The sequence below is a fragment of the Chiloscyllium plagiosum genome, chromosome 3 (genome assembly GCF_004010195.1).
Source record: "Chiloscyllium plagiosum isolate BGI_BamShark_2017 chromosome 3, ASM401019v2, whole genome shotgun sequence".
Taxonomy (NCBI): domain Eukaryota; kingdom Metazoa; phylum Chordata; class Chondrichthyes; order Orectolobiformes; family Hemiscylliidae; genus Chiloscyllium; species Chiloscyllium plagiosum.
The window spans coordinates 117,505,070-117,517,296 of record NC_057712.1 but is presented as its reverse complement, the minus strand read 5'-3'; the positions used below and the strand labels follow the sequence as shown (position 1 = coordinate 117,517,296).

General features: G+C 42.0%; 1 protein-coding gene across 1 annotated transcript in view; it reads right to left on the bottom strand.

Moving 5' to 3' along the window:
• Nucleotides 1-12,227, bottom strand: part of acoxl (acyl-CoA oxidase-like) — a 390,645-nt gene that overhangs the window by 85,982 nt on the left and 292,436 nt on the right. The window contains exon 14 of the mRNA XM_043687180.1: nucleotides 1,380-1,489. Coding sequence (XP_043543115.1) covers nucleotides 1,380-1,489 — 110 coding nt within the window. The remainder of the gene's footprint in view (nucleotides 1-1,379; nucleotides 1,490-12,227) is intronic.

Here is a 12,227-nt window from a genome sequence, read left to right as displayed (position 1 = left end):
TTTTGGCTTTCATTAACAGGGGGATTGAGTTTAAGAGTCATGAGATCTTGTTGCAGCTCTATAAAACTTTGGTTAGACCACACTTGGAATACTGTGTCCAGTTCTGGTCGCCCTATTATAGGAAGGATTTGGATGCTTTGGAGAGGGTTCAGAGGAGGTTTACCAGGATGCTGCCTGGAATGGAGGGCTTATCTTACGAAGAGAGGTTGACTGGGCTCGAACTTTTTTCATTGGAAAAAAAGGAAGAGAGGGGACCTAATTGAGGTGTACAAGATAATGAGAGGCATAGATAGAGTTGATGACCAGAAACATTTTCCCAGGGCAGAAATTGTTAACACGAGGGATCATAGTTTTAAGCTGTTTGGCGGAAAGTATAGAGGGGATGTCAGAGGTGGGTTTTTTACGTAGAGAGTTGTGAGAGCATGGAATGCGTTGCCAGCAGCAGTTGTGGAAACGAGGTCTTGGGAATATTTAAGAGACTGTTGGACATGTATATGGTCACAGAAATTTGAGAGGTCGTACATTAGGTTTACCTCACATGAGGATCAATGGTCGGCACAACATCATGGGTTGACCAGCCTGTTCTGTGCTGTACTGTTCTATGTTCTATGTTCTAAGTTTCAATATTTGAAGAGAGATTTGGCGCCAAATTGTCCAGCCCTCAGTAGTTCAGGATAATCACACTCCTAGACCCAAAATGCCTGTGCTTCAGTATCTACATCTCTTGCTGCTCTCTGCATGGGCAGTGGACTATCTCATTGTTGTCATCTGATTGTAATGTAACAGTAAATGAGACATTATGGATATGCATTTTTATAATAATTAATTCCTATTTCTTCACAAATAATGTAACAATACAATATTTCAGTTTCTTTCAAATATATTATGCCTTAACATCAATATGAGCCAATCATTAATTCTTGTATATGTTATATTTAATTAAAGAAGATCAACAAGTGGCTTTCATATTTAAACTGGACACCTTTACAGCCTTTCATAGCTTATTTGCTTTTCTCAAAACTTTAGACAAAATATTGTTTGAGGTGGTACAACTTTTTGTCTCCAGCCTGTAGATCTAAGATTCCTTTTCTGTTTCGGATTTCCAGCAATCAGAATTTATTACACTTTTGTCCGAAGCATCATTCTGGTATCAATGCTGCTCATACAGTTGAGGCAGAAATATGGATAAACCTCTCAGCCTACTCACAGAGTAAGCAGTGTGATTGAAAGCTGGGTGGATTACATTAGTCTGTAGCTGGAAGAGTTTTAAGAGCAAGCTTCACAGTCTGTAATGATAGCAGCAAGAAGCCCCAAGGACAAGGCGCCTACCACTCAAAAAAAAACTTTGTCTTCATTCCCATTAGCTGTAAAAAGTCTACCTGGTTCTGAAACTGTCAGCGACAGCAGCAGTCCAGTTTCGCAGCAGTCCAATCACAGGCTTCTCTTCGTACTGTCTTGCGTATTGAGCTAAAAGCTCACGCACAACCACCTACAGGATGAATCACCAACATTTATTTGCAAATGAAAACAATTTTTTAAAAAATTTAAATAAAATAAATAACCTTAAGACTGACTGGCACTTGGTCATATACAGCCAACTTTGAACCACAAAACAATGAGATATGGAGTCAATGGCTGTGGTTCACAATATTTTTCTTTACTCTTACACGGGACGTGGGGTGTCACTGACAAGGCTACCATTTGATACCTGCCCGATTTGTCTTTGAACTACATGGCTCGTTAGGCCATTTCAGAACACAGTTAAGAGTCAATCATGTTGCCCTGTGTCTAGAGTCACATGTAGGTTTGGCTAGGTAAGGACTTCAGTGAACCAGATGGGTTTTCATGACAATTGATAATGGATCGATGGGTCATCCTTACTGCATCTATGTTTATATTCCAGATTTAATTGATTAAATTTAAATTCCACCAAGTCCATGGTGGGATTTGAACCCATGTCACCAGAACTTGAGTCTGGGGCTCTGAATTACCATTTCAGTGACATTATTAGTGTGCTATCATCTCCCCATTCGGAGACAGAAAGCAACAAGCACTGAGGATCGATTAACTCTCTGTAGGCCATTGATATTTTCCATAAACCTGACCCAAAATTCCACACACCGCGAACCAATGTTGTAATCCATGCAATTTTGGATTTCATTGCTTGCTGTTTGAATGGGCTTGCTGAATGTTTTTAAAATGTAAAAGTATTTATCTTCTCTGTCTTATGAGGTAGAGACAATGATTATTACAATATTACTGCATCAGAAATGAACACTTCATTTAATTCCCCCTGACCTACCCCAAACTACTCCTTTTCATGTTTTGGACATGGTGGGAAGAGTGCAGGGAAGAAGGCAGTCCGACTGGGGAAAGATGATATTAAGCAAAACGCATGAAGGTATGTCACAGCATCCTATTGTCACATGTAAAAGGAGAAAAAAAAGGCGAGGACTGAGTGTCTCAAACATCTCCTGAAAGCTGGGTGAACAGAGGCATTAGGTGGGATCCGGGAAATATGATCTCATAGGAAAATAGGAATTAGGAGAAGAAGTAGATTGGTTCACTGCTCAAGCATGCTCTGCCATCAAATAAAGTCATGGCTGGAGGGTCTGCTCCCCATTCTCTTAGTTAACAAAACAGGGCTTGGTTAATGGAGAGCAGATAATGTGGGTTGGGACATGGAAAAATAAAATTGAACTCTGAAACAAATAATATCATACAGTATAACAAGTCCTGTAATACCTACTACTGCTGCATTGACTTCATCATCATTAAGTGAGGTGCTACATTTTGGTAGAGCAAATCAGAGCAGGCCCTATACACATAATGGTAAGGTCCTGGGGAGGGCTGCTGAACAAAGGGACCTTGGAGTACAGGTGGACAGATCTGTGAAAGTGGAGTCACAGGGAGACAGGGTAGTGAAGAAAGCCTTTATTGGTCAGTACAGTAATTGGGAGGTCATGTTAATAGAGTCATAGATGTTGCCCCTACACGGCATTGGTTAGGCCATTCTTGGAATATTGTGTTCAATTCTGGTCTCTTAGCGATAAGAAAGATGTTGTTAAACTTGAAAGGGTTCAGAAAAGATTAACAAGGATGTTGTCAGGTTTGGAAGGTTTGAGCTATCGGGAGAGACTGAATAGGCTGGGGCTCAGCATCAGAAGCTGAGGGGTGACCTTTGTAGAGGTTTATAAAATCATGAGGAACATGAAAAGGGTGAATAGTTACGTTTTTTTCCCCAGGGTAGGGGAGTCCAGAACTAGAGGGCCTATGGTTTAAGATGAGGGAGGAAAGACTTAAGGGGGCAATTTTTTTCATGCAGAGGGTGGTGTGTGTACGGAATGAGCTACCAGAGGAAGTGATGGAGGCTGGCACAATGACAGCATTTAAAAGGCATCTGGATGGGTATATGAGTAGAAAGGATTTAGAGGGGTATGGGCCAAATGCTGGCAAAGGGACTAGATTTATTTAGGATATCTGGTTGACATGGATGAGTTGGAAAAAAGGATCTGTTTCTGTGCTGTACCTCTCTATGACTCCATAACTCTAAATGGATGGGAATTTGATACAGCTTCACAGTCCAAGGCACAGCAACAGTGCATTAAGAGAGGGAATTAAAAATGAGATGAATCAAAGTAACAATGTACCACCTCAGAGTTGCTACAAACCCATTTTATGAATCGTATTCCTGTTAGAAACAAGCCTGTACTCTATTTGTATTATTGAGATTTTTTTTTAAAACCCTGAGTAATCCAGCACAAATACGCTCAAGTTTTTTTCACTGTGGAGAGAGAGGTCACACTCAGTCTGGATTGTACCCTTATGTAATTCTAATTAGTTAATATCTGGCTCCATTGTACAACGCTAAACCTCTCTCAGTGCAAAGACCACCACCAAACAGATTATATCCTTCTATCCTCTAAAGCATTTCATTTATCTTCATTTTAATGTATCCTTCCCTTCACCTGAAAAGTGAACCAGTCAAGCATAGGTATGGGATTTTAATTCCTCCTGCCATACTTTCATTGCTTGATGTGCAATGGCCAGGGAATTGGGGGACAAAAGTAGGAATCACGGATGAGAAATTTTCCACAACATTTTTTGCTTGTGTTGGCACTGGCACTGTCCCTTCAGTTTGATGGAGCAGACTGCCTTTTCCTAACTGTCAATCTTATCTGCTTATTTTCCTTTCCCCTCTATAATCCCACACTGAGAACAAACTATAGCTTCCCAAGCAACTCCCTAACGCCCCTCTACCCCAAGATGAGGTTTGATCATTCAATATACAGTAGGTTGCAACTGTGAATCTTCTTGGCCTGTGTGCCTCAGTTCTACAACTTATGATAGACTTACTCACCAAGGCATTGGGGAGTTGGGGAGAACCAGATGTTTTCACGATTAGGCAGATGCTGGAAATATGTTCTGCAGCACATTCCTTTCCATGACTCTCATTAAAATAGCAATGACAGATTACAGTGTCAGATTTATCAAGCCAAAGCAGGAAGTGACTTATTGTGAAATGTCACTTTTTCCATCAAATGCTGAAGGTTTAATCTCAAACACATTTTTGTTATTGATTTAGAATAAAACTATACAATATAATTCGTTACATGTACTTGAAACAAGAGTTGGTTTGTCCCCTATTCAGCTCACCATAATAATCATGATAATGATGGTTGGGTAAAATATGTCTGCACACTATTCAGCTGACCTTAAATCATCTAATAATCAATTTAATAATGTTATTAATAAAATCCTTTTAGCAAAACGATTCTTCTCAACAACTGAAATCTGTGTTTTTGATAGCATCTTTGAAAAAGAATAAACATGCCCTGGCACCTCACAGTAGCAAATTAGACAAACATTGTTGTGGAGTAAAAAGTTGGAAAACTGGGAAAGATGCCCATAAGCTTAATAGAAGAGGTAGGCTCTAAGGTGCATCCTACGGGAAGAGAGAGAGAGTTGCAGAGGCAGAGATATTTAAGGATGTAATGCCAGAGATTCACACCTCAGTAGTTAAAGGGATTGGAGCTAATGATCGCATTAAGGAACCTGGAGATACAAAAGAGATTACTTAGATGATTTCTTGCCTTTACCTGTATTCAATACCTCCATAGGATGAATCTTACAGAATTTTAACAGAGCAAACAAAGTAAAAATATAAGATTTGTAAATTACAAACCTGGTCTCCCACACCTTCACCCCACCAGCTGTCAGTAGATTTTCACTTTCTATTTTCTTTAATAGCAGTGTGCCCTGTTCAATTGACTCCTTCCACCTTTGATAGGATGTAATTCCACGTGCTGTGGACTGGCCAGTGCTTGGCACCTCTGGATAGGCAGCATTTATAGCCCATCTCTAATTGCCCAGATGACATTTAAGAGTCAACCACATTGCTCAGGGTAGTTGCATGTAGTCCAGACCAGGTAAGGATGGCAGTTTTCCTTCCTAAAGGACATTAGTGAACTAGATGGGTTTTCCCTGACAATTGACAATGAATTCATGGTTATTAGTAGACACCTACCGTATATACTTGTATAAAAGTTGATCTCATGTAAAAGTCAACCCCTTATTTTTGGCCAAACAAATCTTGTATTTTCCATACATCTCGTGTAAAAGTCAACCCTACTACTGTATATCGCAATATAAACTTCTTACAAAGGAAACTGCATGTTCCCACTAACCCACGTCAACAAAATCGCATTCATTCATTCATACCGGTAACTCTACTCATCATTCTTTGACTATATTGCATCTCTATTTATCCATTCATTCATTCATAACCCTACTAAGCCCACTTGGTTTGCTCTAGCACGTTCTGATTCATTCATTCATTCAGACCGGGACTAAGTCTATCAGTATTTATTGCACTTTGTTCATTATATATCCAAAAGTTAATATTGTTAAAAAGTTTATCATTTTAATTATGCTATTATACCTGAAGAAAAGTGAGATATATTAGCTACATATATCTTTAATTCTTTGACAAATTTGTTAATGTTGCAGAGGTTCATTATAGATGAGAGTAAATGAGAGGGAAACGGAAGAATTTGACGGGAAAGTTCAAGATACTTACACATTCAGAGTTTAATAAATGTTTCATTTTAAGTGTGCCATTATATCAGGCCATGACAATGTTGAACCGTGTAATTTTGCAGTATTTCGATGAACATTTGACATGTTAAATTTTCCTACCGGTCTGTATAAATAAAATCTCCTGCTAGTAATTCATTCTTGTTTCTCTTGCCTTTATCTGGTAATTACCTTTACCGTAATTCATTGTGTTATTCTTCTTTACTTGGTACTGGTTGAGCAATCAAATCAACTTCTGCTAATAATATGGTATTTCGAACTGCAGCATGAATTTCAACCCCTCAAAACTAGTGCCTGAGTTATAGTCAACCCCATAAATTGAACCTTTAAAATAGCCTGAAAAATTCGATTTTAACACATGGTAATTCCAGACTGTTTTATTATTGAATTCAAATTCCACTATCTTCTTACTTACAGAATCCTGACAGTGTGGAAACAGGCCCTTCAGCCCATCAAGTCCACATCAACCATTTGAAGAGTAACCCTGTTACTCTACACATTTCCCCCTGACTAATGCACCTAACCTACACATCCCAGAACACGATGGTTAATTTAGAATAGCCAATTCACCTAACCTGCACACTTTTGGACTGTGGGGGGAAACCAGTGCACCCGGAGGAAACCCAAGGCTGGGACCAAACCTGGGTCCCTGGCACTGTGAGGCAGCAGTGCTAACCACTGAGCCACCGTGCTGTGACAGGATTCAAACCCAGTACCCCAGAACATGATCTGGCTCTCTGGGTTAACAGTCCAGCAATAATACCACTAGACCATTGCCTTCCCCTTTAAATTCAATTAAATGTAACATTGACTGAATTGCAGCGACTCCAGCCTCCCTCACTGGCGGTTTGATATATTCATGGTTAGAAAAAGAAGGCAAACGTCATGAATTAAATTCAACAATCCTGTGAAATAAAAATGAGATCAGACTTGTCCAGCTAGCCCAGTGCTGTAGCCTTGATTATAAATGCATATATTCACAAAATTTATTTGGTTGACCCCTGTTGAAATTACAGAGTCATAAAATATTAAAGCTAATTCAGCCCCATTGGCCTTGGTGAGGAGTACCACGAACCCTGATTGCCTTTCTTCTTCCTACATCTGGAGGCAGACACTTAAGTATCTCTTGGAGATTGGCTGATACCATGTAGGGCAAGGGTTGGAAGAGGGACTTTCCTTGCCTGCATGACTCAACCACTCACTGCCCTAACCAGGTGAACCAGTGCAGCTGCCAAAAGCCTTTTGCCACTTGGAAGCTTGCTGAGATACACAGAAAGTTAGACTCTTGAATACGACTAGGACAGTAAGAACAATAGGAAATTCTCAAAACATTTGACAGGTCATGCAGCTGGAGAAAACAGGTACGGTGAGGTTTTGGGTGTTTGATTTGATTTGATTTGATTTATTATTATCATATTTACTGAGATAGAGTGAAAATATTTTTTTGCATGCTATCCAGATAAATCATACCTTAAGTAAACACATCAAGGTGATAGAATAAAATGCAGAATATAGTGTTTCAGCTAAAGAGAAGATGCAGAGGGTGTGAACTCTGTCAAATTTGGCCTGGGGTTGTAGTTGATCTAAGGAGTGTGATAATCATTCTGAGCCTTACTGAGTCAGGGTGGAAAATAAGGGATTGTTCCACAGTTGAAGTGGAAAAGCTATTTTGACATCAGAAAAATCTTCCCTGCCTCAATGTCTGGATGCACCAGTGGTGTGACACTCTGTTGTCCTACTGGACAATCTCAATTTTGTTGTGGCCAAGAATTTGCAGAGCTTCTGGAGCACTGTGTGAAAAGCAGACTGACAACCTATGACAATACATCGTGAGTTCACAGGACAGCCACAGAGCTGAAACGTTATGACCCACTGCCATCTGAAGGCTATCGCACCAGGGAGAATTCTTTAATGAGTGTAACGGCATTGCTCATTTGGAAATCACCATGCAAACAGGACCTTGGCCTAACATTTCAGCCACAGACAGCACCTCTGCCAGTACAGTGCTCCCTCAGAAACAAAATGGAAAATCCTGGAGAAACTCAGCAGGTCTGGCAGCATCTGTCAAGAGAAAAACAGACTTCTGTTCTGTTGAACAGTCACTGGATTTGAAACTTTGTTTTTCTCTTAACAGATGCTACGAGACCTGCTGAGTTTCTCCAGCACTTTCTGTTTTTGTTTCAGATTTCCAGCAGTTCTGTATTTTTATTTCAGTATTGTTCTGATGCGGCAGAACTTTCAATTGCCTTCATGCCATTACTTTGCAAAGCCCCATCACTGAAATATACTCAAAGCCCACATCTTTAACCAAAGTTCTCAATAACTCCCTCCTTTAGCCTATTTGCAGTTACTTGGCATATGTCTTACATTATTAATAGATTATTAATGGAAATTGTAGATGAACTATTTTATGCTAATGCTTGCTGTAAGAATACATTTGTGAACATTGTGTAATGACAGAATTGAGTACAGCTCACTGTCCTTCAGTTAAAAAGCCTGTTGACTCTCACCAGGCTACTTGCGGAGCGTTTCAGAGAACACCTCTGGGACACCCGGACCAACCAACCCAACCACCCTGTGGCTCAACGCTTCAACTCCCCCTCCCACTCCACCAAGGATATGCAGGTCTTTGGACTCCTCCATTGCCAGACCACAACAACATGAGGGTTGGAGGAAGAGCGCCTCATCTTCCGCCTAGGAACCCTCCAACCACAAGGGATGAACTCGGATTTCACCAGTTTCCTCATTTCCCCTCCCCCACATTGTTTCAGTCAAAAACGTCGATTCTCCTGTTCCCTGGATGCTGCCTGACCTGCTGCGCTTTTCCAGCAACACATTTTCAGCTCTCACCAACTACAAACAACCTAACCTTTTCGGAAACATTGGGGCAGTTGCAATTTTCGAGATTGAATCCATTGAGGGAGAGTTTCAAGAGTACAGAGGAGGAAACAAAGGTTGGAGAAAATTAGGAAAGATAATTAGAAAGAAGAAAATTGTCTTGGTTGTCTTTTCCTAACTTTAGCAGGGTCCTTCTTCAACTGATTGCCGGAAAACATTTGTAAGAACCAGCCCACGATGACTCAGCCTCTGATTTCTCTCCCTCACTGTCGGGAAGCATCTAGTGTTTGCTCAGTTCCTTCTCCTAACCACACAGCTGAACTACTGACTTGCCTGGTTGGGATCTGTAATTGTGAACAAACTTCCTGCTACTCAGTGAACATCAAAGTATTGCATTATGAACCGAAATACGAACAAGCAATATGTGTATGGTTGAAGCGGATTCCTATTTATTAAGTCATAAGATGTTTGGATTACGAGCTTTCTCATACCCAACCCAAAATGATCATTCTTGGACCTGGAGACAAACACAACTGACCCTGAAACTGTCCCTCAGATGACATTCACTTACTCACGTTAATCAGAATAACCTAAACAAATAAGATTTGCAACCGTTGCAACCGTGAGAAGAAACAGACTGGGAACATGCATTAAACACATATGTTGGAATACAAAGTGGGAAATATTAAGTAGGAGTTATAAATGGTGCTGAACATTGCACAATCATCGGCAAACATCTCCACTTCATGCTCCCCTCCATCAAAAGATCGGAAATAGGGATATTCACCAATAACTGTACAATACTCAGCACAATTCATGACTCCTCAGATAATGAAGCAATCCATATCTAATTGCAGCAAGACCTGGATAATATCCAGGCCTGGACTGTAAAATGACATGTAACATTTGTGCCATACAAATGCAAGGCAGGAATATGATAGAATAATCCCCATTTACCTGGATGAGTACAGTTCCAACAACACTTAAGAAGCTTGACATCATCCATGACTTGATTGGCACGATTTCCACAAACATTCACTCCCTTGACCATCGACGCTCAGTGGCAGCAGTGTATATTATCCACAAGATGCACTTCAACAAGTCACCCAGTTCCTTAGAATGCAGCATCCAATCTTACAAACTCTACAATCTAGAAGAACAAGGGCAGCAGGTACATGGAAACCCAATATTGGAGGGCATGTTCCCCTCCATATCACCATTCTAACTTGGAAACATATCACTGTTTCTTCAGTGTAATTTGGCCAAAATCCTGGAATTCCCTTCCTAATGTGATTGTGTAGGTACCTACATGAAATGGACTGCACTGTTTCGAGAGGTTTACCTTCTCAGGAGCATATAGGGATGAGCAATATATGCTAATCCAGCTAGTGATGGTCACATCCCTTGAATGAAATGAAAAAGTTAATGCCCTTTATGGATGGAAATCTGCCATACTCATATGCTTTGGCCTACATGTGCCTCCAGACCAACAGCAATGTGGTTCACACCAAACTGCACTTTAAAGCGGTCATAGCAAGCCACAGTTCAAGGACTTGGGGATGGGCAATAAATGTCATTCATGCCAGTGTAAGCCTACATCCCATAAACCATAAGATCATAAGAAATATGAACAGGAGTGGAGTGGTTGTGTCCACGAGCCTGTTCCGCCATCCAATAGGATCATGGCTGATCCAACAAGGGCAGCATGGTAGCTCAGTAGTTTAGCACTGCTGCTCACAGTGCCAGGAACCTGGCCTTGACTCCAGCCTGGGATGATTGAGTCACCCCCTGGGGTGTGGAGTTTGCACATTCTCCCAATGTCTGTGCGGTTTTCACCACGAGAACTGGTTTCCTCCCACAGTCCAAACATGCACAGGTTAGGTGGACTGGACATAGTAAATTGCCTGTAGTATCCAGGGATGCGTAGGCTAAGTGGAATAGTCATGGTAAGTGTGGAGTTTTGGAGATAGCAGTGTGGGACTGGATGATATGCTCTATGGCGGGTAGACTAGATGGGCCAAATGGACTGTATCTACACTGCAGTGAGTCTATAACATTCCTTCCCTTTCCCCATGACCATTGATCCTCCAACTGATCAAGAACCTATCTCAGCCTTAAATATACACAAGGACTCTGCTCTCACAGCTCTCTGTGGCAAGGAATTCCAAAGACTCACAACCCTCCGAGAGAAGAAATTCCTCCTCAGCTCAGTCTTAAATTGGCACCCTCTGGTTCTAGACTCTTCCAAGAGGGGAAACATCCTCTCAGCATTTACCCTGTCAGACCCCTTAAGAGTCTGCTATGTCTGAATGAGATCATCTCCCATTCTTCTAAACTCCACAGAGCAGAGTTCCAAGCTGTTTAACCTGGCTTATAAGACAGTCTCTCCATACCAGAGAGCCTTCTTCATAATCATTTGCGAGATATGGGCATTGCTGGCTAGGCCAGTATTTATAACCCATCCCTAGTTGCCCTTGAGAAGATGGTGGTGAGCTGCCTTCTTGAACCACTGCAGTCCACCTGCTGTGGGTGGATCCACAGTACCAAAAGCTCAAAAGGCTTGGCAGCATCTGTGGAGAGAATTCAGAGTTAATGTTTAAGGTCAGGTGACCCCTCCTCAGAACTAGAATAGCCTTTGTTGGCACATTTACTCAATGAGTATAGAGAAAGATTTATATGTTGCCAATTACAGCGCTGATTTAAATATAAAGTACCTAGGCACAGCTTCTTTCGTTACAAGAAATACAATCTCCAGCATTAGCAAAAAGAGTTCAATATAGCAGACCATGCTGGCACTTAGCTTCCAGTCCAGACCAGACCCAGGCTCCACACCGCGCCTTGACATGCCACACCGGGAGCGCGCTGCGCCAAGCCAGGAGGTTGCCCTGCCACACTGGTAGCCCACTGTGGGAGGCTAGGAGAACACCACACCAGGAGCCCACTGCAGGAGGCTGGGAGAACACCACACCAAGAGCCCACTGCGGGAGGCTGGGAGAATGCCACACCAGGAGGCTGCTGCGGGAGGCTGGGAGAATGCCACACCAGGAGGCTGCTGCAGGAGGCTGGGAGAATGCCACACCAGGAGGCTGCTGCGGGAGGCTGAGAATATGCCACACCGGGAGGCCACTGCAGGAGGTTGGGAATATGCCACACCGGGAGGCCACTGCGGGAGGCTGGGAATATGCCACATCGGGAGGCCACTGCAGGAGGCTGGGAATATGCCACACCGGGAGGCCACTGTGGGAGGCTGGGGGAACACCACATCGGGACGCTGCTGCAGGAGGCTGGGAGAA